At 38.3% G+C, this 25,709-nt stretch overlaps 1 protein-coding gene across 3 annotated transcripts in view; it reads left to right on the top strand.

Moving 5' to 3' along the window:
• Window positions 1–25,709, top strand: part of LOC308691961 (dedicator of cytokinesis protein 9) — a 146,641-nt gene that overhangs the window by 63,493 nt on the left and 57,439 nt on the right. For all 3 annotated transcript variants that reach the window (XM_081367573.1, XM_081367574.1, XM_081367572.1), the window contains exons 3-17: window positions 1,172–1,261; window positions 9,007–9,089; window positions 9,636–9,705; window positions 13,685–13,780; window positions 13,874–14,008; window positions 17,319–17,493; window positions 17,658–17,710; window positions 18,141–18,221; window positions 18,823–18,963; window positions 19,441–19,614; window positions 21,278–21,400; window positions 21,688–21,770; window positions 23,765–23,887; window positions 24,066–24,145; window positions 24,269–24,456. In XM_081367573.1, the coding sequence (XP_081223699.1) occupies window positions 1,172–1,261; window positions 9,007–9,089; window positions 9,636–9,705; window positions 13,685–13,780; window positions 13,874–14,008; window positions 17,319–17,493; window positions 17,658–17,710; window positions 18,141–18,221; window positions 18,823–18,963; window positions 19,441–19,614; window positions 21,278–21,400; window positions 21,688–21,770; window positions 23,765–23,887; window positions 24,066–24,145; window positions 24,269–24,456 (1,695 nt within the window). The remainder of the gene's footprint in view (window positions 1–1,171; window positions 1,262–9,006; window positions 9,090–9,635; window positions 9,706–13,684; window positions 13,781–13,873; window positions 14,009–17,318; window positions 17,494–17,657; window positions 17,711–18,140; window positions 18,222–18,822; window positions 18,964–19,440; window positions 19,615–21,277; window positions 21,401–21,687; window positions 21,771–23,764; window positions 23,888–24,065; window positions 24,146–24,268; window positions 24,457–25,709) is intronic.

Here is a 25,709-nt window from a genome sequence, read left to right as displayed (position 1 = left end):
TGGTAAGAAAGGGTAATCATATACATAGTTAAAAAATAAATATGCTGTATCTAGAATTTTTATGTCAAGAAAATATTCACATAATTAAATATGCACCGTAATGTCACTTTACATGGTCGTCTTCTGTCTGGCCTTGGCGCTGGCTAGGCAGAACTGCGGATCGTACCACACAAGTCTTGTACGTAACGTGACCATTCAGCATAGTTATAGGCATCTAATGATGTATATGCCCGCAGTTTCTCTTTACCCTCGGTTTCTCTATCGGGCAGGTGTAGAGCAGGCTTCTCAACCGGAGGTAGCATTAACGTTAATCCTGTCAGATCGTCCATCCATTAACTGAGTGTACGGGTCGGCCAATCTGGTTCCGTCCGTTAAAATTAACTTTTGCAAATAACAATCGCGGCCCTGGACAGTGAGTGACCTTGCACATTAAGATAAAATTGGATTTTCTCCAGTCATTGTTAAAAAATAAGCTAACAAAAGTGGCAAACTAACGTTAGTGAAGCGGCCAGAGGGATCTTTCTGCCTCCAGCTAAGCCCCGCCCACACAAATATGTCACCATGTTTACCAACTGTAAAAGGGTCTATAGGGAAAGATGTTTTTTGCAGTCAAATGGTGTCGTTCATGATGAGCATGACTCACTGGCTGAAGGGATGGAGGCGATCGGTTCATAAGAGCTGAAGTCCTGCTGATCTGGCATGAGTCAGGCTGGGGAGTTTTGCTGTCAAACTGTGTTTGTCCAGCTCTAATGCTTCTTTCATGAGAAAACTCCCTGCAATGGATGGAAATTGTTCTCTATTTTTTTTTATTTTTTTTTTTATACTGTGTAAAAAAAAATCTGATTAAATGTGTGATTTCATGTTTCAAGGCATAGTTCACCTAAAATTTAAAATGTCCCTCATGTTGTTCCAAACCTGCATGATTTTCTTTCTTCTGAGGAACATAAAAGGAGAGCATTTGAAAAACGTCGATCATCACTGTCACTTCAGATTACTTTGTGCACATCCCTAATCTGTTGGTGTGTGTTGGGTAGGATGGCAGTTTAGATATGCATGTATCATGTTCTCTGTGTTTGTGTGTGTGTGTGTGTGTGTGTGTGTGTGTGTGTGTGTGTGTGTGTGTGTGTGTGTGTGTGAGAGATAGTAACCCAGTGTGTGTGTTGTTCCTCAGGTGTGTTCAGTGTCCCGCCAGACCCGGACGCTCTGCTCCTCGATCCCTGCTCACGCTCTCAGAGACGCTCAGAGTCTGTTCGTGCAAGAGGTGAAACACACTCTCTCTGAATACACAACTTTACTCATTTTACCTTACAGGATTTTGTACATTTTACCTTCTCAGTTATAGTCAGACGTGTGTGTGTGTGTGTGTGTGTGTGTGTGTGTGTGTGTGTGTGTGTGTGTGTGAGTGTGTGAGTGAGTATGTTTGTGTGAGTGAGTGAGTGAGTGAGTGAGTGAGTGAGTGAGTGAGTGAGTGAGTGAGTGAGTGAGTGAGTGAGTGAGTGAGTGAGTGAGTGAGTGAGTGAGTGAGTGAGTGAGTGAGTGAGTGAGTGAGTGAGTGAGTGAGTGAGTGTGTGTGTGTGTGTGTGTGTGTGTGTGTGTGTGTGTGTGTGTGTGTGTGTGTGTGTGTGTGTGTGTGTGTGTGTGTGACATGCTTAATATTGTGAAGATCCACTGTGTGACACCGGTCCATGATTCTGTACATGTATTTAACTGCATCTATAATATTTGTGTCCCTGTATATCATTACTTTTAAGTGGGCTTAAATACATTTTGTGAAGAGCACAGCACATATTGTTCTATAACAGTATTTGAGCGTTTGACACACACACACACACACACACACACACACACACACACACACACTTGCTGCACTCAGAGGATTTCCTCTGATGTTTACAGAGAGGACTTTGTCCGAGATTGACCTTCATTTCACGTCACACACACACACTCCTGGTTGAGTGGAGAATAGAGCTCTATTGTTCTACAGATATTTCCACATCTCTATTAAACTGACTGGCAGATAGGTATAAACTCTAGGGATACTCCCAAATTCTCTGAGTACAGACACACACACACACACACACACACTGATGATACTGGCAGACGCAGGGCTGTTCTCCAGCAGAATATATTGAACAGATGGTTTAATGTGAGATTTCTAGTCTTTGTGAGAAGCTACCTTCAAAAGAGATGGATATTAAAATACATTCATAATCAACATTTTCCTTGACACCTTGAAACATATTAACACTATAAAGCCTGACATATGAAATAATAGTCAGAAAAAATGCATTTTCTTTAAATGGAAAATTTTAATGATTAATCATTAAAAGATCGCAATCTTAATTCAAACACCCACATGATCTTATTCCTAAATCACAGTGATTCAGACCTGTGTTTATTAAAGCTTTGATAAGGCTGATCACAGTGATTCAGATCTGTGTTTATTAAAGCTTTGATAAGTCTGATCACGGTGATTCAGATCTGTGTTTATTAAAGCTTTGATGAGTCTGATCACGGTGATTCAGATCTGTGTTTATTAAAGCTTTGATAAGTCTGATCACGGTGATTCAGATCTGTGTTTATTAAAGCTTTGAGTCTGATCACAGTGATTCAGATCTGTGTTTATTGAAGCTTTGAGTCTGATCACGGTGATTCAGATCTGTGTTTATTAAAGCTTTGATGAGTCTGATCACAGTGATTCAGATCTGTGTTTATTAAAGCTTTGATGAGTCTGATCACGGTGATTCAGATCTGTGTTTATTAAAGCTTTGATGAATCTGATCACGGTGATTCAGATCGTTGTTTATTAAAGCTTTGATGAATCTGATCACAGTGATTCAGATCTGTGTTTATTAAAGCTTTGATGAATCTGATCACGGTGATTCAGATCGGTGTTTATTAAAGCTTTGATGAGTCTGATCACGGTGATTCAGATCTGTGTTTATTAAAGCTGTGATGAGTCTGATCACGGTGATTCAGATCGGTGTTTATTAAAGCTTTGATGAGTCTGATCACAGTGATTCAGATCTGTGTTTATTAAAGCTTTGAGTCTGATCACGGTGATTCAGATCTGTGTTTATTAAAGCTTTGATGAATCTGATCACGGTGATTCAGATCTGTGTTTATTAAAGCTTTGATGAGTCTGATCACGGTGATTCAGATCTGTGTTTATTAAAGCTTTGATAAGGCTGATCACAGTGATTCAGATCTGTGTTTATTAAAGCTTTGATGAGTCTGATCACGGTGATTCAGATCTGTGTTTGTTAAAGCTTTGAGTCTGATCACGGTGATTCAGATCTGTGTTTGTTAAAGCTTTGATGAGTCTGATCACGGTGATTCAGATCTGTGTTTGTTAAAGCTTTGATGAGTCTGATCACAGTGATTCAGATCTGTGTTTATTAAAGCTTTGATAAGTCTGATCACGGTGATTCAGATCTGTGTTTATTAAAGCTTTGATGAGTCTGATCAAAGTGATTCAGATCTGTGTTTATTAAAGCTTTGATGAGTCTGATCACGGTGATTCAGATCTGTGTTTATTAAAGCTTTGATAAGTCTGATCACGGTGATTCAGATCTGTGTTTATTAAAGCTTTGAGTCTGATCACGGTGATTCAGATCTGTGTTTATTAAAGCTTTGATGAGTCTGATCACGGTGATTCAGATCGGTGTTTATTAAAGCTTTGATGAGTCTGATCACAGTGATTCAGATCTGTGTTTATTAAAGCTTTGAGTCTGATCACGGTGATTCAGATCTGTGTTTATTAAAGCTTTGATGAATCTGATCACGGTGATTCAGATCTGTGTTTATTAAAGCTTTGATGAGTCTGATCACGGTGATTCAGATCTGTGTTTATTAAAGCTTTGATGAGTCTGATCACAGTGATTCAGATCTGTGTTTATTAAAGCTTTGAGTCTGATCACGGTGATTCAGATCTGTGTTTGTTAAAGCTTTGATGAGTCTGATCACAGTGATTCAGATCTGTGTTTATTAAAGCTTTGATGAGTCTGATCACAGTGATTCAGATCTGTGTTTATTAAAGCTTTGATGAGTCTGATCACGGTGATTCAGATCTGTGTTTATTAAAGCTTTGATAAGTCTGATCACGGTGATTCAGATCTGTGTTTATTAAAGCTTTGATGAGTCTGATCACGGTGATTCAGATCTGTGTTTATTAAGGCTTTGAGTCTGATCACGGTGATTCAGATCTGTGTTTATTAAAGCTTTAAGTCTGATCACAGTGATTCAGATCTGTGTTTATTAAAGCTTTGAGTCTGATCACGGTGATTCAGATCTGTGTTTATTAAAGCTTTGATAAGTCTGATCACGGTGATTCAGATCTGTGTTTATTAAAGCTTTGATAAGTCTGATCACGGTGATTCAGATCTGTGTTTATTAAAGCTTTGATGAGTCTGATCACGGTGATTCAGATCTGTGTTTATTAAAGCTTTGAGTCTGATCACGGTGATTCAGATCTGTGTTTATTAAAGCTTTGATGAGTCTGATCACAGTGATTCAGATCTGTGTTTATTAAAGCTTTGAGTATGATCACGGTGATTCAGATCTGTGTTTATTAAAGCTTTGAGTCTGATCACAGTGATTCAGATCTGTGTTTATTAAAGCTTTGATAAGTCTGATCACGGTGATTCAGATCTGTTTATTAAAGCTTTGATGAGTCTGATCACGGTGATTCAGATCTGTGTTTATTAAAGCTTTGATGAGTCTGATCACAGTGATTCAGATCTGTGTTTATTAAAGCTTTGAGTCTGATCACGGTGATTCAGATCTGTGTTTATTAAAGCTTTGATAAGTCTGATCACGGTGATTCAGATCTGTGTTTATTAAAGCTTTGAGTCTGATCACAATGATTCAGATTTGTGTTTATTAAAGCTTTGAGTCTGATCACAATGATTCAGATTTGTGTTTATTAAAGCTTTGAGTCTGATCACAATGATTCAGATCTGTGTTTATTAAAGCTTTAATAAGTCTGATCATGGTGATTAAGATCTGTGTTTATTAAAGCTTTGATAAGTCTGATCACAGTGATTCAGATCTGTTTATTAAAGCTTTGATGAGTCTGATCACAGTGATTCAGATCTGTGTTTATTAAAGCTTTGATGAGTCTGATCACGGTGATTCAGATCTGTGTTTATTAAAGCTTTGATGAGTCTGATCACAGTGATTCAAATCTGTGTTTATTAAAGCTTTGATGAGTCTGATCACAGTGATTCAAATCTGTGTTTATTAAAGCTTTGATGAGTCTGATCACAGTGATTCAGATCTGTGTTTATTAAAGCTGTGATGAGTCTGATCACAGTGATTCAGATCTGTGTTTATTAAAGCTTTGATAAGGCTGATCACAGTGATTCAGATCTGTGTTTATTAAAGCTTTGATAAGTCTGATCACGGTGATTCAGATCTGTGTTTATTAAAGCTTTGAGTCTGATCACGGTGATTCAGATCTGTGTTTATTAAAGCTTTGATGAGTCTGATCACAGTGATTCAGATCTGTGTTTATTAAAGCTTTGATAAGTCTGATCACAGTGATTCAGATCTGTGTTTATTAAAGCTTTGAGTCTGATCACAATGATTCAGATTTGTGTTTATTAAAGCTTTGAGTCTGATCATGGTGATTCAGATCTGTGTTTATTAAAGCTTTAATAAGTCTGATCATGGTGATTCAGATCTGTGTTTATTAAAGCTTTGATAAGTCTGATCACAGTGATTCAGATCTGTTTATTAAAGCTTTGATGAGTCTGATCACAGTGATTCAGATCTGTGTTTATTAAAGCTTTGATGAGTCTGATCACAGTGATTCAGATCTGTGTTTATTAAAGCTTTGATGAGTCTGATCACAGTGATTCAGATCTGTGTTTATTAAAGCTTTGATAAGTCTGATCACAGTGATTCAGATCTGTGTTTATTAAAGCTTTGATGAGTCTGATCACAGTGATTCAGATCTGTGTTTATTAAAGCTTTGATGAGTCTGATCACAGTGATTCAGATCTGTGTTTATTAAAGCTTTGATGAGTCTGATCACAGTGATTCAGATCTGTGTTTATTAAAGCTTTAATAAGTCTGATCATGGTGATTCAGATTTGTGTTTTTGCTGCTGCTGATCCAGAGAGAGTAGTTGTCATGTATAGATAGATATGAAACAGCTTCACAAACAGTCTTTTCAAACACACAGTACCGTTATTTCTGTGTTATAATAAGTAAAATGATCACAGAAGTACTGGGATAAAAGTTTATAGTTTGGATATAAACACTGATGTCTCCGGTAGTAGAAAAGAGAGTAAATCACCTTATGACAGAAACTTGACACTTCAAATAAAGATTGTATCATTACATTGTTACACCAGTAGGTAGCGACAAGTGACTGTTAGAAATGTGTTTGTCATTGAATCATTCATTCAAGAGATTTGTTCAAAAACACTGATTCATCCAGTAAAGAAACAAGTGAAGTTTTTGTGAGTGAGTCATTGAATCATTCATACACCATTCACCTTTTTTTTTTATTTATTCAAATTAATTTGATATTTTTAAACGGACTGCAGCAATTAACATACATGTTATTTTATTTAGCATAATTGCAAAGCATAAATGTGGTGTGTGTGTGTGTGTGTGTGTGTGTGTGTGTGTGTGTGTGTGTTTGTGTGAATATTGAGTGGTTCCTCTGTTTGACTTGTTTTGATCTAAGAAAAAAAAACAAAAATTTACCTTTGAGAAACGGGTTTTCTTGCTCCTGTCTTTCATCTCCTTTCCGTTCTTCCTTAAAAAAATCAGATTGGACACAGAGTAAAGGATTGAGGGAATAAATAAGATCTTTTTGAGCTCACGGTGACACTGCATAAAACAGTGACCCAAAAATAGTATTGCTTTTTCTGTCAGAAAGAAGGAAAACTGTGGAAGATGTGGTTATGGTTCAGTTCCGCTTCTGATCCCATTCCAGTTCCTGTCCACTCTTCATTATTTACATTGACAAAACATACACAATAATACTTTGAATATATGTGCACACATCAAATTAAATTAGTTAAATCACATTTAACATAGAAGTTTTTAAATATGTCTGTGTGTGTGTGTATGCGTAAATATATAATATATAATATATGTGTGTATATACAGTATATTGTATATACACACATATATTATACAGTGAGGAAAATAAGTATTTGAACACCCTGCTATTTTGCAAGTTCTCCCACTTAGAAATCATGGAGGGGGCTGAAATTGTCATCGTAGGTGCATGTCCACTGTGAGAGACATAATCAAAAAAAAAAAAAAAATCCAGAAATCACAATATATGATTTTTTAACTATTTATTTGTATGATACAGCTGCAAATAAGTATTTGAACACCTGAGAAAATCAATGTTAATATTTGGTACAGTAGCCTTTGTTTGCAATTACAGAGGTCAAACTTTTCCTGTAGTTTTTCACCAGGTTTGCACACACTGCAGGAGGGATTTTGGCCCTCTCCTCCACACAGATCTTCTCTAGATCAGTCAGGTTTCTGGGCTGTCGCTGAGAAACACGGAGTTTGAGCTCCCTCCAAAGATTCTCTATTGGGTTTAGGTCTGGAGACTGGCTAGGCCACGCCAGAACCTTGATATGCTTCTTACAGAGCCACTCCTTGGTTATCCTGGCTGTGTGCTTCGGGTCATTGTCATGTTGGAAGACCCAGCCTCGACCCATCTTCAATGCTGTAACTGAGGGAAGGAGGTTGTTCCACCAAATTCTCGCAATACATGGTCATCCTCTCCTTAATACAGTGCAGTCGGCCTGTCCCATGTGCAGAAAAACACCCCCAAAGCATGATGCTACCACCCCCATGCTTCACAGTAGGGATGGTGTTCTTGGGATGGTGCTCATCATTCTTCTTCCTCCAAACACGTTTAGTGGAATTATGACCAAAAAGTTCTATTTTGGTCTCATCTGACCACATGACTTTCTCCCATGACTCCTCTGGATCATCCAAATGGTCATTGGCAAACTTAAGACAGGCCTTGACATGTGCTGGTTTAAGCAGGGGAACCTTCAGTGCCATGCATGATTTCAAACCATGACGTCTTAGTGTATTACCAACAGTAACCTTGGAAACGGTGGTCCCAGCTCTTTTCAGGTCATTGACCAGCTCCTCCCGTGTAGTTCTGGGCTGATTTCTCACCTTTCTTAGGATCATTGAGACCCCACGAGGTGAGATCTTGCATGGAGCCCCAGTCCGAGGGAGATTGACAGTCATGTTTAGCTTCTTCCATTTTCTAATGATTGCTCCGACGGTGGACCTTTTTTCACCAAGCTGCTTGGCAATTTCCCCGTAGCCCTTTCCAGCCTTGTGGAGGTGTACAATTTTGTCTCTAGTGTCTTTGGACAGCTCTTTGGTCTTGGCCATGTTAGTAGTTGGATTCTTACTGATTGTATGGGGTGGACAGGTGTCTTTATGCAGCTAACGACCTCAAACAGGTGCATCTAATTTAGGATAATAAATGGAGTGGAGGTGGACATTTTAAAGGCAGACTAACAGGTCTTTGAGGGTCAGAATTCTAGCTGATAGACAGGTGTTCAAATACTTATTATGCAGCTGTATTTTTTTTTTATATTATGTCTCTCACAGTGGACATGCACCTACGATGACAATTTCAGACCCCTCCATGATTTCCAAGTGGGAGAACTTGCAAAATAGCAGGGTGTTCAAATACTTATTTTCCTTACTGTATATTGTATATTTACAAACCTTTATGTTGGATGTGATTAAATTGATTGACAGCATCAATTGACACAGTGGCTTTGGACGCGTTTTAATGTGAGGGCGGTAGAGAAGATGGAGAGAGAAAGAAGGAGATTGAGCAGAACTGAACCCTCATCTCCCACTGGAGCAGCACAGCTCAATGTGTGTGTGCTCACGCCGAGACTCCTTGTAATAAACAGAGTTTGTGTAGACAATTAATTGCAGTTGTACATGTTAAAGCTAATGCTAATGATGGCAATGATGTGTTTGTTTTTACAGTGCATCAAATCTTACATCTCTGACTGGCTTGTTGTCAACTACAAATATGAGGATTATTCCAGCGACTTCCGTCAGCTTCCCAGGTGAGAACACGTTACAGCCTGTGTGATTATAGCTGTAGGGTGTGTGTGCGTATGTATGTGTTTGATTGTCAGCTCTTGGAAAGATGTGTTTGTTTGCGAGAGCAGGAAATGTGTTTTTCTGGGTAACAATAGAGCAGAGGAACAGGGAGTGAGGTCATCATCTCCACATTTACACACTCACACACATTCACACACACACACACACACACACACACACACACACACACACACACACACACACAGACCCTTCAACCATTTAATTGGACATCTGTTTTTTTATCTTTTAATGACACAAAGTTGATCAGGATGAGAGAACTGCCAAGATCTGATTATCTGAAAAAAAAAGAAAGAAAAAGAAAAAAACACTTTCATTACGAAGTAATTTCCAAACATTACATAAAGCTGAATGGATAAGAAGTTTAAGATAAGATGTCATTCCAGTATATCGCAAATTAAATTAAATTTTTACATTTCACAACTTTTGAGCGGTGGTGTAAGTGCTGTTATTCCCGTGTGAATCTGAATCTGTGTTTGTTTTGTTTACAGCAAAGTGTCCAGACCTGATCATTTAGCGCAGCATGTTTTTGAGGTGGATGAAGACGTGGATAAAGATGAGGTAAATCTAATGCCCACACACACACACACACACACACACACACCTTCTAGCACTGTTGCTGAACTCTGAAACTGGGGTCAGATTTAAGTGATGTTTTCATCATGGGTGCTTCATGGGAGTGGGCGGGGCTAAAAACCTCTCTATAGACGTGTTTTGTTTGTTACGGATCTCTGATTGGTAGAATTTTCTGTACTGCATCATGGGAAATGTAGTTTTCCACCACAAAATCCACTGTTGAACATGATTATTTTAAGTTGAAATAATACAGGCTGACGGCTTCAACAGAAGCAAATACCATGAATGAACAACCTCGGAGCTCACAGCAGTGCTGTCTTTAAAGCTTTATGAAATAAACACAATGGAGAAAATAATTTTTTACTTACGGACCCCAACTATTGCAATCTATAGTAAAGCAAAGACATTTCAAAATGTTGACTGTTTATAATTAAAAGTCCCACATTATTCATAAAGTTAATTTTTTCCTGATTAATATTGGTATTTTGAAGGTAAAATCTAAAAAAAAAACCTAGTTTATTTTTGTATTCTAATAAATTAATTCAGTTTGCTTTGTAAATGTCTCCTTGTAACCCTTGTCCCAGTGTTCCTGTAAAGTTTTTTTTTTTTCTAAGTCAGTTATTGCTTCTTTAAAAACTTCATAATATTTTTACTTGCACTTCATAATATTCCCTCTGAGACCACAGACCCCTTAGTCTCTTATTGAAATACCAAACTCCTTCTTTTTCAATGTGCAGCATTACCCCAAAATATCATTAGGCCTTTTTCTTTTAATATTTTAAACAGGCTATGATATGAGATGCTCTGACACTAATGCCATACTATTTAGGATAATATGTAAGTTGTACCAGTGGATCCAGGTTTCCAGGTTTTCCCAGAATGGACATGACCTGACATAATCCCTTCTGGCTGATTCCTTCCCAGAATTCATCTTTAATTCTACTGATCAGCTTCCCACTCAAGTCTGAGTCACGTTTCTTATTTTAGCCCATATGTGTGCAGTACCTCAGTCTGATATGTCTCAGCTCGTAGGTTTGAGGAGCTCTATAACTGTTGTTGTGCAGAGTTTTGGCCTGTGCTATGCATGGACTCATTTGTCTAATTTGGTTGCTGACGGATTTCTTGTGTTTATAGAAAGTTGAGTGTGTTTTGGCATCGCAGTAAACACACAGCCAATCGCTGATGGCCATCCAACGGCACAGCCAATCATAACAGCTCGCCACATCAATGTTTTACATCACAGCCCGTTACAATCATAGGCTGTTTTCACAGACTCTAACATTTAATAGTGAAGGTTGCTGATGTTTGGGGCAGTCGTGGCACTAGCATGGATGGGTTACATACAGAGGACAAATTCTGAATATGAGTTACCATATATGACCTACACATGTCACTCTCACTATTACTAGTGCTCATATTTAAAGTAATGTAATGTTAACAAGCCCTTTAACCACAAGTGTTAAATGATAACAAGTTTATGTGAATGATAAAAATCATAGTAAATCATTGTAAAAAAAATAATTCCACGGACTCGCATTGAAGGAAAGACCCGAGTCTTATCTGGATACCAAGTGTCACTAACTTACAACTTACATACACAACACTAAATATGTTTGTGTTGCGCCACATTTAGTTGAAACATAACTCTACATATAAACTAAATATCAATGTCCACCGTCAGCTCGTGGTTCACTTTTCCTGTGAAACCTTTACTGACTTTTATAAAATCATGTTCAAAGTCTCAAATATGATCATCAGGCTTTTGAGGAAGGATTATTTGTTTATATATTTCAATCATAATTGTATTGGATTACATTGTTTGTTTTAAAACTACAGAGCTTTGATCATAAAAATAAACTTTTCTCAGTTTGAGCCTCTGCATAAAATTGGTGTTTTTTTCTCCTCGAGTCTGAGCTCCATATTGTCACGATATCAGACTTTATGAGTCATATAAACCTGATCAAAACACTCTCACATCCACGGCCCAGACTGTCCAAGACTGTCCAAGGCTGTATTTTGATATCTGCTGCCTGGAAAGCGCAGATAGTGTTTGTTCTGTGAGGTCCATGCAGCATCCAGACTCCTCTGCCCACACACACACGATCACAGCACAAGCATTGCATCTGGGTGGTGTGTGTGTGTGTCTGCAGAGTCTCAAGAGTACAGCGATAAGGAGTGTTTAACTGGTGATTCAGAGACAAATTGACCCATTGTACCAAGTTTAACCTTCTATTGTTCTTGCAGGTTTTTTCAGGTTTTTTCAGCACCATTTCACGGCTGAAAGACATAAAGGCCCATTCACAGCAAGAATGATCACTATAACGTTATAACTATCATTAGCATCCATATCAGAAGACCATAAAGTTACGTCATCTGGCGCTTTAAAAGCAGGAGGAATTCTGATTGGCTGTTAATGTTTTTATTAGATCATCAGCTGGAAAAGAAATCGTTCTGAAAGTGATTTGTGATGGATATTTTTAATTAATCAACTTTAATTAATCAACTAACATTTGTTTTTCTTGCAGGAACGACATTCATATGCTTTTAAATGTTTCCAGGCTCTTTGGGGAAAACTTGTGACTTTGATTGTGTGTGTATAAATAACAATTAGGGAAGTGAAACTAGACAGATGACTAGTTCTCAAACCTTGTGATAAGTAATCACAAAAATCAGAGTTTGCTTGTGCCAGTGACAGAGGGAAAAGGTTGGGGCTTTGAACCAGTTATATTGAAGGTGACATGTTAGTCTTATTTGTTTTCTCGATTCTATGAAAACTGTTGTATTTGTGTTTTCTGGTGGGATTCTCAATGGAATTTGTTTGAGATCCTCCGGCCTTGCTTCTTGGGAGAGATTCCCTGAGAACTGCTCGGGAAGATCTCCTGGCCGTGATTAAAGCATTTAAAGGACATTTGCTCGAGTCTGTTATTCGATTTATTCCTGGGCAGGAAGCTAGTTTAGGGAAGCAAGTTAGTTAGAGTTAGAAACTCGGCCAGTTGACGACTGAAGACGCAAGAGCTAGAGTATAAAGGAATTGGGTGTCGATTAGTAGACGCCCCAGATAGTTAGGTAAAGGGAAAAATCTACCTCAGATTCCAACGATATTGTTTCTCTGTGTCGTTATCATAGTTGTGGTGTGGACTTGGCTATCCTTTTATATTTAGAAAAACTTTAGAACTAGCCTAGGCCTACAGTACATCTTGATCTTTATTGTTATCGGTATAGCTATCGTCCTTGGTATAAACAGGCCTTAAGAGTACACAACAGATTTTCTGATCATTTCTCCTTTTTAATACATCTTTTCTCAAATATTGTACATTTTGTTTATTAGCAGGACATAACAACACAGTCTCATGGCAATTCATAACTCTTTTATGCTGTACGCTTTGGCGAATTCGTATGAATTTGTACAATCTCATTTGTAGCTTTAGCACTGCTTATGTCCCAGTGAGGGTTACATGTATAGGTGGAGTCATGGGTGGACCTTCACGCTCATTTAAAAAAGTAAAAATAAATCATGTTTTCATACAAATTGAGATTGCCAACTTGTATAATGTAATTCATAGCATGCAGTTCTCCAGATGTGGTCCTCTCTGGAGACCGTTTGCCACTTAGGTTTTTAACGTTTTGATTTCTATAAAATTCTCTATATCCAAACAAATTAGGCTTACACTACCAGTCAAAAGTTTAGAATAATTCTGATTATTCAATGTTTAAAAAATCTGTTCTGTGTCGTTCTTTGAGTCAAGTTTATCTAAGATTGTGTTCAGTTGTGGCTCTGGATTATGTTCTTTCTCCCTAATTTGACTCCCACTTTGTTCATTCTGCAGGATTAAACATACAAGCTTTGGACTGTCATCACAAAACTATCTTGTGTGTGTGTGTGTGTGTGTGTGTGTGTGTGTGTGTGTGTGTGTGTGTGTGTGTGTGTGTGTGTGTGTGTGTGTGTGTGTGTGTGTGTGTGCAGGACACGGCCTCTCTTGGCTCTCAGAAGGGTGGTCTCATTAAACAGGGCTGGTTACACAAAGGCAACGTGAACAGCGCCATCAGCGTCACCATGAGGGTGAGATTCCTCACTTCTGAACATGTTATGATGTTATGACTATGCACTTGTTTACATTTCATGTCTCATTTGCGCTCTTCTTTTTTCACTCAGTCTTTTAAAAGAAGGTATTTCCACCTGACGCAGCTGGGCGACGGGTCATATAATCTCAACTTCTACAAGGATGAGAAGATCAACAAAGAGCCCAAAGGAACCATCTTCCTGGACTCCTGTATGGGAGTGGTGCAGGTGTGTGGACAGAAACACTCATCGTATTAATGTCACAACTGTGAACCACATTTTCATATAGAAGTCTTAAAGGTACAGCCTGTTTAATTCTGAGGATTAGTGAGAGTCTGAAAAATGTGAAATTTTTACTGCAAGAGCCCTTGTGAAAAAGTGTGCTTAATTGTATGAAATATGCACTTGTAGTGTACTTCAAAACTGTGCTTGCAGATAATATAATAAGTGCACTTCAAGAATTGACACTTTCATGACTGTTTCTAAACACATTATTGATTATAATTGAATCTATAGTGTGTTATTCAATATTACATTTAAAGTTACTATAATTAAAATGTACTAAATTGCAACTGTATCACTACAAATGTGTAATTAATAAATACATATAACTAAATTAATGCTGTCAGTTAAACGCGTTATTAACGGTGTTAACGCAAACCCATTTTAACGGCGAGATTGTGTGTTTTGTCGTTGTGAACTGAGCTATCATCGCAGCATGTCCAGTCTGAAACACCACTTGATGGCCAAGCATTCTCTGATGCGATTATTTGCTCCGAGTGAGAATGTTAGTGTGAAATTGAACACTATAGTATATGCCAATGTTGTTTTCAATAAAAAAAAAACATTTGCACAAAGCAAGTCGATCCACTTTTCCATGTTGATAAGAGCATTAAAATGAGAAAAAAATAATGGGACAAAAAAAAAATAGATAAAAATGTGCGATTAATTGCGAGTTAACTATGACATTAATGCGATTAATCACGATTAAATATTTTAATTGTTCAACAGCACTAAATTAAATACATGACATACAAGTTTTAATAGAAATTACATCAAAGTATATTTTAGTTTATCATAAATGTTTGTCAGTACATTCATCAATAACTTTAACCATATTTCAAAGACAATAGAAGTAATTATGAAATTACACATAAAGATGTACTCAAGTCCTACTTAAGTGGGTAAAAAACAACAACAACAATTTAAAGTTCAGATAATTGCATTTAATATCAATTTAAATTATCATACCTTAATTGCGGTTAATATGCAAATGAGTGTCTTAAAACATTACATTAATTTAGCATTTTACAGCACATTCTTTAAAAATATATTATTTCCGTAATAAGTGTACTTCGAAACAGAACTGTTTATACAGTAGAAAGGAGAGCTGAGCATTATGGGAGGAAAAGAGAGGGAGTGAGGGATGAAAGTGCTCTCCTCCCTGTGTTTTTGTTAATTGATAAGCATTCACTCTGGGAGTGAATTTTCCACATACACTCCCAAAATAAAGCGCTACACCCACACCCGGCCCCCCGAGCTATTTTAGTGTGGAGTTTTCTGGAACCTGTGGCCAAAACCCCTCATAGGTACGGTCAACACACAGCGTCACACCCTTCATGCGCTGCTTCGTCATTATCTGTAATGAGCTGTATCCGCTAAACTAGCCCCCTGACCTCTGACCTCTGACACACCCCGCGCCTCCACAGAGCCCTGGGTCTTACTGCATTAAAGAACATGTTTTTGTGTGTGTGTGTATATATATATATATATATATATAACATCTTAAAGTATTAATCAAGCTAGTTAGATTAAATAAAGCATAATATTACATCACACCATCATGTTGTACTGACTTTAAGCTAATTTTAATTAAAAAACTCCTTCATCAAAAAACTCGAGTCATCCTTCAGAATAATGTACATAAAAATATTAGCTTTTGATAAATGTGCTTAAATGTCATGAAAATAATGTCAAAATGCAAAAATCACATTTTCTTTATGCAAAATAGAACTTCTTTAATTTCTTTTGGCTTTGGACCCAAACGTGTTTTCATACAATTCCTTCACTCATATCCCACTCACAAACACTTGAGGCTTCCAGCCAGAGTCCCAGTAAAGGAGTGTATGGTTTTGATGTGATCTCAGCACATTCTCTCCGTCTGAGACACACGGATCTGCCAGCGGAGCAGAAATCCCCGACCGCTCAGGGCTCAAACGCTGGACTCCTGCATTTCTCTGTTGTTGTCTTTTCCTGACCAAATGCGCCTGCTCTTTTGTTTTGAAACCCATCCCTTTAAAGACACTTTACCCCAGTATAAAACCTGGAATCTGTCGGCCTCCGTATGGAAATCCTATTTTTTCTCAGGCTTCTAGGATTGTTTTACATGGTTTAAGTTGTACAGATGATAATCTAGATGTCTCAGTTCACTCGCCATCGGCAGGTGTGAGTTTATTTCGATCGCTTTTTGTCAAGTCAAGTCACCTTCATTTATATAGCGCTTTTAAAGGGGTGGTTGATTATGATTTCACTTTTCTAACTTTAGTTAGTGTGTAATGTTGCTGTTTGAGCATAAACAACATCTGCAAAGTTACAATACTCAAAGTTCAGAGCAAAGGGAGATACTTGCTTTTAAAGAAATTGCTTTTTAAGGACTACAACAAACGGCTGGTAGAGACTAGACCACATTCCTCCCGGGTTAGTGACATCACCAACCCTAGAATTTACATAAACCCCGCCCCCGGAACACGATTTATAGATTATCATGACAGAATATGCTAATCAATGACTAGAAGATAACTACACATCAGCTACATAAATTCATCAACTACCCATTCAGAAATGTCCTGTTGCTTCTACATGTTGTCACTTCTTCTTGAGTCTCTCCATTATTGTCTGACTCCGGTTTGAACATAAAAGGCTAAAAGTTTTAGAAATTTTCAGTGCATGTCTGAGTGAGGTAATCTAAGCTGCTCAAACACACACACACACACACACACACACACACACACACACACACACCTCTTGAAGCTCCGCCCTCTATGCCGGGAGCAGCAGCTCATTTGCATTTAAAGGGACAGACACAAACAGTGTGTTTTTGCTCACCCTCAAAAAGTGACAACTTTAACATGCTATATAAAAATATCTGTGGGGTATTTTGAGCTAAAACTTCACATACACACTCTGGGGTCATCAAAGACTTATTTTACATCTTAGGGCATTATACCACTCCTTTAACAATATAGGTAGTTTCAAAGCAGCTTTACAGTGATAATAGGAAATTACAGTAACAGAGATTGTTTGGCTTTACAGCAGCTCTAGAATAAAGTTATTGTCCAGCTAAAGTTAGTTTTGATTGATTCACTTCCATTGCAAAGATCATTAGTTATTTACTTAACATACACGACACCGTTCTAACAGAAACCCTTAATGCGCTCCGGCCGCTCACTCGCACAACAACAGTGTCTGGCGGCTCCAGAACGCTAACCGTGTACAGTATGTGTTGTATGTGTTGAGATGAGTTTTTCTTTGTGTGCAGAACAACCGTGTGCGCAGGTTTGCGTTCGAGCTGAAGATGCAGGATAAGAGCGGTTATGTACTGGCCGCGGACTCTGAGAGTGAGATGGAGGACTGGATCGGCACACTCAACCGGATCCTCAACAGCAGCTTTGAGCTCGCCATGCAGGACAAGAGGAACGGGGACTTACACGACGGTGTGTGTTATCCCCATTATACTGAACCCTTAGTCAGCTGTTCACTTTAGCCACATTCCTGAGTCAAACACACCCACAAACCACAGATAGGAGTGACTGTACACACAATGACGAGAGAGAGTTGCTGAGGTAATGTGTGGTGTAATGACGTTCCTCTGTTGTAGATGATGAACAGGGGAAAAGCGATCACTCTTCTAGCAGTATGGACAGCTTTCAGGTAAGTCACACTTCAGTGAATGAACACAGAAATCAAAACCCAGTTTGAGTGGATTCTAACTTGAGCTACTCTGATTGGCCATTGCATTTAAGAAATCAACAGATATGATTGGCTATATTGCTCAACGCTCAAACACAGATTCGCACTAGATCGTTTGCACATTTTGTGGGCCAAAGTACCTTATAAACTAAACCTTTTTCCCCAGGTGAGTAATACAAACCTCATCCTACAGTACCGTCATAATAATACTTTATTGTCTGACCTCTTAGAAGTCATCAGCATGCACAACTAAGAGATATGACAATATAGAACGTGTTAGACTTAATATTTCATTCTTTTTGCTTTAGCATTAGGATGTACAATGCTAACCTCATTTGAGCTGGGAGTGAATGATAAAAGACTTTGACTGATATGTGTGTGTGTTCTCCAGAGTGCCAGAGACATCGAGAGCAAGATGAGAAACGAGACACGGCTGAAACTCTTTACGCTGGACGCAGACTTAACGTTACAGGTGAACTGCCTCTTACACTCGCACATGTTTTACCAGATACACAAGTGGAATAATGTTCAAAAGTTTGGATTAAATTGCATTTAATTGATAAAAAGTGACAGTAAAGATATATATATATATATATCTTTACTGTCACATATATATAAATAATGTTACAAAGATTGTACTTCAAATAAATGCTGTTCCTTTGAACTCTCTATTCATCAAAGAATCCTGGAAAATTTAATGAATCACGATTTCCACTGAAATATAAAGCAGCACAACTGTTTTCAACTATAATTAGAAATATTTCAAATCATCATATTAGAGTGATTTCTGAAGGATCATGTGTCACTGAAGACTGGAGTAATGATGCTGAAAATTCAGCTTTGATCTCAGGAATAAATTACACTTTACTATATATTCACATAGAAAACAGTTATTTTGCATCGTAATAATATTTCACAATATCAATGCATTTTGGATCTAATAAATGCAGCCTTATGATGAGCAGAAGAGACTTCTTTTAAAATCCTTAAAACATCTAACCAACCCCAAACTTTTGAACTGTGGTGTATGAAAATATGTCCAAACTCATGATCTCATCTTCCACTCGGAGCAGAAACTGGATTTCTCCGGGATCGAGCCAGAAGTGAAGCCCTTCGAGGAGAAGTTTGGGAAGCGGATCTTGGTGACCTGCAACGATCTGTCGTTTAACCTGCAGAGCTGTGTGGCGGAGAACGAGGAGGGGCCGACCACTAACGTACCTCACCTTACTGACCACAATCAGAGCTTACTGACTCTCATGCACAGATGAGACATTTTGGCCGATGCCGATAAACGACACTTCTTTATATTTGAAAGCCGATACCTGATATATTGGCCAATAAATCTAAATCCAAATTGTATACATTTAAAGTCTGGACCAGTAAAAGCCATGTCCCAAACACACAATTATAATGTTCTCATTATAATTGTATGTAGCTTATATGACAGACTTGCGCTGCTGATGATTCCAAGTGATTCCAATCATATTTCAAGCAATTCAAAACCGTCATGTTGAACAGTGCGAGTCTGAAGAGTCTCAGCTGGAGGAAATAATACATTATTTATTGGCTTTAATATATCGGCCAAATTTTCTTATCTAGCTGATAATGATAACATTGAAAATGAACATATATCGGCCGATACCGATTCACAATAGCCCATCTGAGAGTGTGTGTGCTGGTTTGTGTGACAGGTGGAGCCGTTCTTCGTGTCTCTGTCGTTGTTTGATGTTCAGAGCTGTCGTAAGATCTCCTCAGACTTCCACGTGGACATGAACCATCCGTCAGTGAAAGAGCTTCTGTCCTCTTCAGGATCTCCAGACAGTCCTCGAGGAGAGACGGAGAGCAGCGCTCAGTTCCCTCGACAGGTGAGCACACACACACACACACACACACACACACACACACACACACACACCACATCACACACACACACACACACACACACACACACACACACACACACACACACACACACACACACACACACACACACACACACACACACACACACACACACACACACACACACACACACACAGTCCTCGAGGAGAGACGGAGAGCAGCGCTCAGTTTCCTCGACAGGTAAGCGCACACACACACACACACACACACACACACACACACACACACACACACACACACATAACACACACACACACACACACACACACACACACAGTCCTCGAGGAGAGACGGAGAGCAGTGCTCAGTTCCCTCGACAGGTGAGCGCACACACACACACACACACACACACACAACACACACACATCACACACACACACACACACACACACACACACACACACACACACACACACACACACACACACACACAGTCCTCGAGGAGAGACGGAGAGCAGCGCTCAGTTTCCTCGACAGGTAAGCGCACACACACACACACACACACACACAGTCCTCGAGGAGAGACGGAGAGCAGCGCTCAGTTCCCTCAACAGGTGAGCGCACTCACACACACACACACACACACACACACACACACACACACACACACACACACACACACACACACACAGTCCTCGAGGAGAGACGGAGAGCAGCGCTCAGTTCCCTCAACAGGTGAGCGCACTCACACACACACACACACACACACACACACACACACACACACACACACACACACACACACACACACACACACCCACCTGTTGTTCATTCCTCTAACAAATGCATTTACAGTATCACACATACAAATAAAGTCACACAAATCAATTTAAAAAATCAATTCAAAAGATTCTGTAAGATTATTTATGTTTTTAGGCAAGTCTCTTGTGAAATATTGTGAAATATTGTTATAATTTAAAACAGTTTGTATCTATGTGAATAGTAAAGTGTAATTTATTCCTGTGATCAAAGCTGAATTTACAGCATCATTACTCCAGTCTTCAGTGTCACATGATCCTTCAGAAATCACTCTAATATGATGATTTGATGCTCAAGAAACATTTATGATTATTATCAATGTTGAAAACAATTATTTACATTTTTATTTCAGGATTCTTTGATGAATATAAAGTATTTTGTAACATTATAAATGTTTTTACTGACATTTTTGATCAATTTAATGCGTCATTACTGGATAAAAGTACAGTATAAATTTCAATGACACTTAATTTCCATGATCCTCTTTAGACATTCTGTTGACTATAAGTAACTTTGCAACTACATGTCAGCTAACTCTCATTAGAGTATTAATAGACTGTCTGCTTAATATATACTAACTCTTTATTGTGATGCTCCTCAACAGACTTTCTACTGACTATAACTTTGCAACTAGATGTCAACTTATTCAACTAACCCTACCAGTCCACTAATACTCTACTGACACCCTAATGAGAGTTAGTTGATGCAAAGTTACGTATGGCTAGTAGAACGTCTAAAGTGGACCATCATGTAACCTACATTTAATCTAAACAATATTACTGAATGCAAACGATACATTACATGTTACTAAGCTTGTTTTTGAAGATATTTTACTTTAACTCTTTCTAATCACGTGTGTGTGTGCAGGGAGTGTTTTCCGTGACCTGTCCACACACGGACATCTTCCTGGTCGCACGGATAGAGAAGGTTTTACAGGGTGGAATCACACACTGTGCTGAGCCTTACATGAAGAACTCAGACTCTGCTAAGGTACAGCTGTGTGTGTGTGTGTGTGTGTGTGTGTGTGTGTGTGTGTGTGTGTCTGTGTCTGTCTGTGCCTGTGTCTCTGTGTGTGTGTGATGTCATTCTTAGCACTCTGGAAAAAGTCAAAACGTGTGTTTAAAGCAGATGTTGGCAAGTGTTTGTAAAGCTCTCGGATATAGAGACTCCGCCCAGAGACCGTCATGCGGAGTGTTAACATGAAGCGCTTTAGACAGACCTGATTACAGAGCTGCATTTCTCCGACACTACAGTGCTTGTGGTTCCTCTCTCCTCAGGCCGCTCAGAAGGTGTTGAAGAACGCCAAGATGGCCTGCGGTCGGCTGGGTCAGTACCGGATGCCCTTCGCTTGGGCCGCCAGGTGAGACACACTGACTGTGCATGAGAACGACCTCTGGAAACACACACTCTGATGGTGCAGACATGTGTAGATTCACTGGGACTGAACAGCATCACTGTAAAACTCAATCTGACCACACTCACAGAATTGCACAAAAATAAACGGCAGTGTCATATTTCATCCCATAATCTTATTTTTTAAATCCATTACGATTTGTTTACATTGTGACACTATCCCCACCACCCCCAAATCTCAGTAGACTAGTGTAATTAAATAAAGTACAGTACGTTTGTAATGTAAAGTACATGTGTGAATATACATCTTAATAGTATTAGTTGTACTGGAGTTAGTTAAAAAAATGCATTTTGACAGGAGTTTGCTTAAAGGGACAGTTTACCTCTCATTCTCTTATCCCAACATTTAATGCTTTAAAAACCACACACAGTGAATACGGCTGTAACCCAATGATAGGTGCATGTGAGAAAAATACTAATATTTTATACTTCCTGTCATGAATGTGCGCATGACCGTTGATCGAAAGCAATGGTTTATGGCTTAAAATATTGTTTTCTTAACACAAATCTATCGTTACGTTTCAGAAAACATTGTGACAAATGTCACAATCCTTAAAAATATATTTTATAATAAACACAGCGATGCTGCACGATTAAAAGTTTATAGTTCGGATATAAAAACTGATGTCTACGGTAGCGATCAAAATACAGCAAATCATCTTTTGAAAGAAACTTGATTGTATCATTACATTGTTACACCAGTAGGTGGCGACATGCGACTGTTAAAAATGTATTTGTCATTGAATCGATCATTCAAGAGATTTGTTCAAAAATTACGATTCATCCAGTAAAGAAACAAGTGAAGTATTTATGAGTGAGTCATTGAATCATTCATTTAACCTGATTTAAAAAAATTATAATTCATTCAGATTAATAAAATATTTTGAATAGATTGCAGCAATTAACATTTCGGCAGAACCTCTAGTAAATTACATGTTAGTTTGTTTAGTTTTGTGTTCGGATTTGTGGGAGAATCGTGATCTCTATTTGAAACAAAAAAATCGTTTCTCAGTTTATTCAGAATCATGCAGCTCTACTTCATTGCCTATAATTTACTAAATATATATTTCTTGTTTTTTCTTTGATTTGGGGGTACATATATTTTGGACATTATTTTGTGCAAAAATTATACAAAAATGTACATAAACATTTTTTAAACGATCCCTCAAATGAATGTCATCAGTAATAATAATGCTATTAAATAGTATTAATTTCAGCAGGTAAATATTGTGAATCTGGCACATTCTATATTGAGCGTTATTTGCATGGAAAAGTTTGCTCAGAAATGAATTTTGGGTTTCACTTTATTTGATGGTCCCTTTAACACACTCTGTTGACTATAAGTAATGTTGCACCTACATGTCTACTAACTCTCATTAGGGTGTCAGTAGAGTATTAGTGGACTGGTAGGGTTAGTAGAATAAGTTGACATGTACTTGCAAAGTTACTTATAGTCAGTAGAAAGTCAGTTGGAGGAGCAACACAATAAAGAGTTAGTAGATATTAAGCAGACAGTACACTAATACTCTAATGAGAGTTAGTAGACATGTAGTTGCAAAGTTACTTATAGTCAACAGAATGTTCAAAAGGGACCATCAAAATAAAGTGTTACCGAATTTTGTAATGTAAATACGTGTGGCACAGCACTCTAGCTGTGCGTATAGCTCCTGGTTCAGTTACAAATGTGAAAAATCACGTGCTAAAAGACCGAAACTGTTCAGTGGCTTCAACTCTGTGAGAAATCATTATGACTGTAAAGCTGAATCAATAATGCTGTTTTTGCTGTTCCCGTGTTTTGTTCTGGAAAAGGGTGTTGGTTGTAGATTTCAAGCCATGCCATCATGTTTATCTTTCCGATGGGATGTTAAAGATGAGCTGAGCTGGGCAGGATCAGGATGTGTGAGCTTTGATCCTGTGTGTGTGTGTGTGTGTGTTTTTCAGGCCGCTGTTTAAGGACGCCTCTGGGACGGTGGACAAGAGCGCTCGATTCTCGGCTCTCTACAGGCAGGACGGGAACAAGCTCTCCAACGAGGACATGTTCAGACTCTTGACCGACTTCAGGAAGTCAGTCGTACAGCCATACGCTCCAATAGTAGCACTCGTGTTTGTAGAATATGACCTGCAGAATATGGTGTTGTCTTTGCTTTGTTCTGATGTTTTAGGAACAGTATAGTCTCTCTTCGCCTCTGTCAGGCGCTCGCACTTGTTTATTTGCCCTCCTCTGTGCTTTCTCTTCTCTCAGGCCAGAAAAGATGGCCAAGTTGCCTGTGATTCTGGGTAATTTGGATGTTACGGTTGATAACGTCGCACCAGATCTGACTAGTAAGGCTTTGATGCTCGCACACAAGCATTTCTGAAAGCGGGAAAAACACATTTTGGGTGTTTTGGTTGGATCAGGATTGGTTGATTCCCTCTCTCTCTCTCTCTGTGTGTGTGCGTGTGCAGATTGTGTCACGCCCTCCTATCTTCCTCTTCGTCAGACTGATGATGTGGAACGGGGAAGGCTGGTGTTTGAGGTGGAGGAGTTTGTGCCATCTATCCCCAAATGCTCTCAGCCTTTCACTATTTACAACAACCACCTGTACGTGTATCCACGACACCTCAAATACGACAGCCAGAAAAGCTTCACTAAGGTACAACAACGCTAAATCACGGCTCTGACTTCCTTTTCTATGGAGGAAAGTCCTTAAAATGTTTTGACCTGTTAACTGTCACCCCTTTTCTTTTAGGAATCCAGACCCAAGGTTGGTCTCTTTTTAAAGAAGACACTCAGCAAATCATTTCAAAAAGTTTAACAAAGTTATTAAAGTTTAAGTTTACTGTAAAGCAAAATGTACTGAACTTAAATGTACTGAAACTTATTTTATACAAAATATGTATTTTACAAAATAACTTGGACTCTAACATTGCTTGAAAATCAAAGCCAAATGTCTAAACAAGCTGTGTTTCAAATTTGAAGTTAAGATCACCAAAATGGAGTCACTAAAATGGTTTTTAGGAACATTTACATTTAAAACGTCAAGTTTAAGCTTTCGAATGTTATCGAATTTCCCTATCATTTTGTTTTCTTTGAATTAAAAAAATGGCAAAATGTTTATTGTAAATTTTAAGTAAAAAATAAATAAATAAATAAATATATACAGTGGTGGTCAGAATTAATGCCACCCCTGGTAAATATGATCAAAAATGGCTGGAAAAAAAATAAATCTTTTGATCTTTCATTAAAAAAATTCACAAAAATCTACCCTTTCATTGAAGTAAAAGAATTGAAAGTGGAGAGGAAATTACATTATGAAATAAATGTTTTTCTCCAAAACTCGTTGGCCACAATTATTGGCTCCCTGTTATTAAATACTTTTTGCAATCTCCTTTTGCCAAGGTAACTATGGAGGGATTATTGGGTCAGATTTGAAACTAAAAGTCTAAAACTAAAAGTCTTAAACGAAAACTAAAAGTCTAAATTTGAAACTAAAAGTCTAAGTCGAAAACTAAAAGTCTAAGTCGAAAATGAATTTGGTATTTAGGATTGGGCATTTGGTATTTAGGATTGCGCATTTGGTATTTAGGATTGGGCATTTTGTATTTAGGATTGGGCATTTGGTCATTTAGGATTTAGGATTGGGCATTTAGTTATTTAGGATTGGGAATTTGGGAATTTAGGATTGGGCATTTGAGGATTGAGGATTGTATGCAAATAAGGAGGCGTGGCCCAAATACTGGAGGCTGGGTTTGAAATGGCGCAGAGGCACCTTATGGACAGCAGAGGGAGTTCCCAAACTGTCCATAAGGTGCCTCTGCGCCATTTCAAACCCAGCCTCCAGTATTTGGGCCACGCCTCCTTATTTGCATACACTCCTAAATCCTCAAATGCCCAATCCTAAATTCC

This window comes from Scardinius erythrophthalmus (genome assembly GCF_964197995.2).
Source record: "Scardinius erythrophthalmus genome assembly, chromosome: 6".
NCBI lineage: Eukaryota > Metazoa > Chordata > Actinopteri > Cypriniformes > Leuciscidae > Scardinius > Scardinius erythrophthalmus.
The sequence above is the reverse complement of the archived record's forward strand: the minus strand, read 5'-3'. Positions and strand labels throughout refer to the sequence as shown.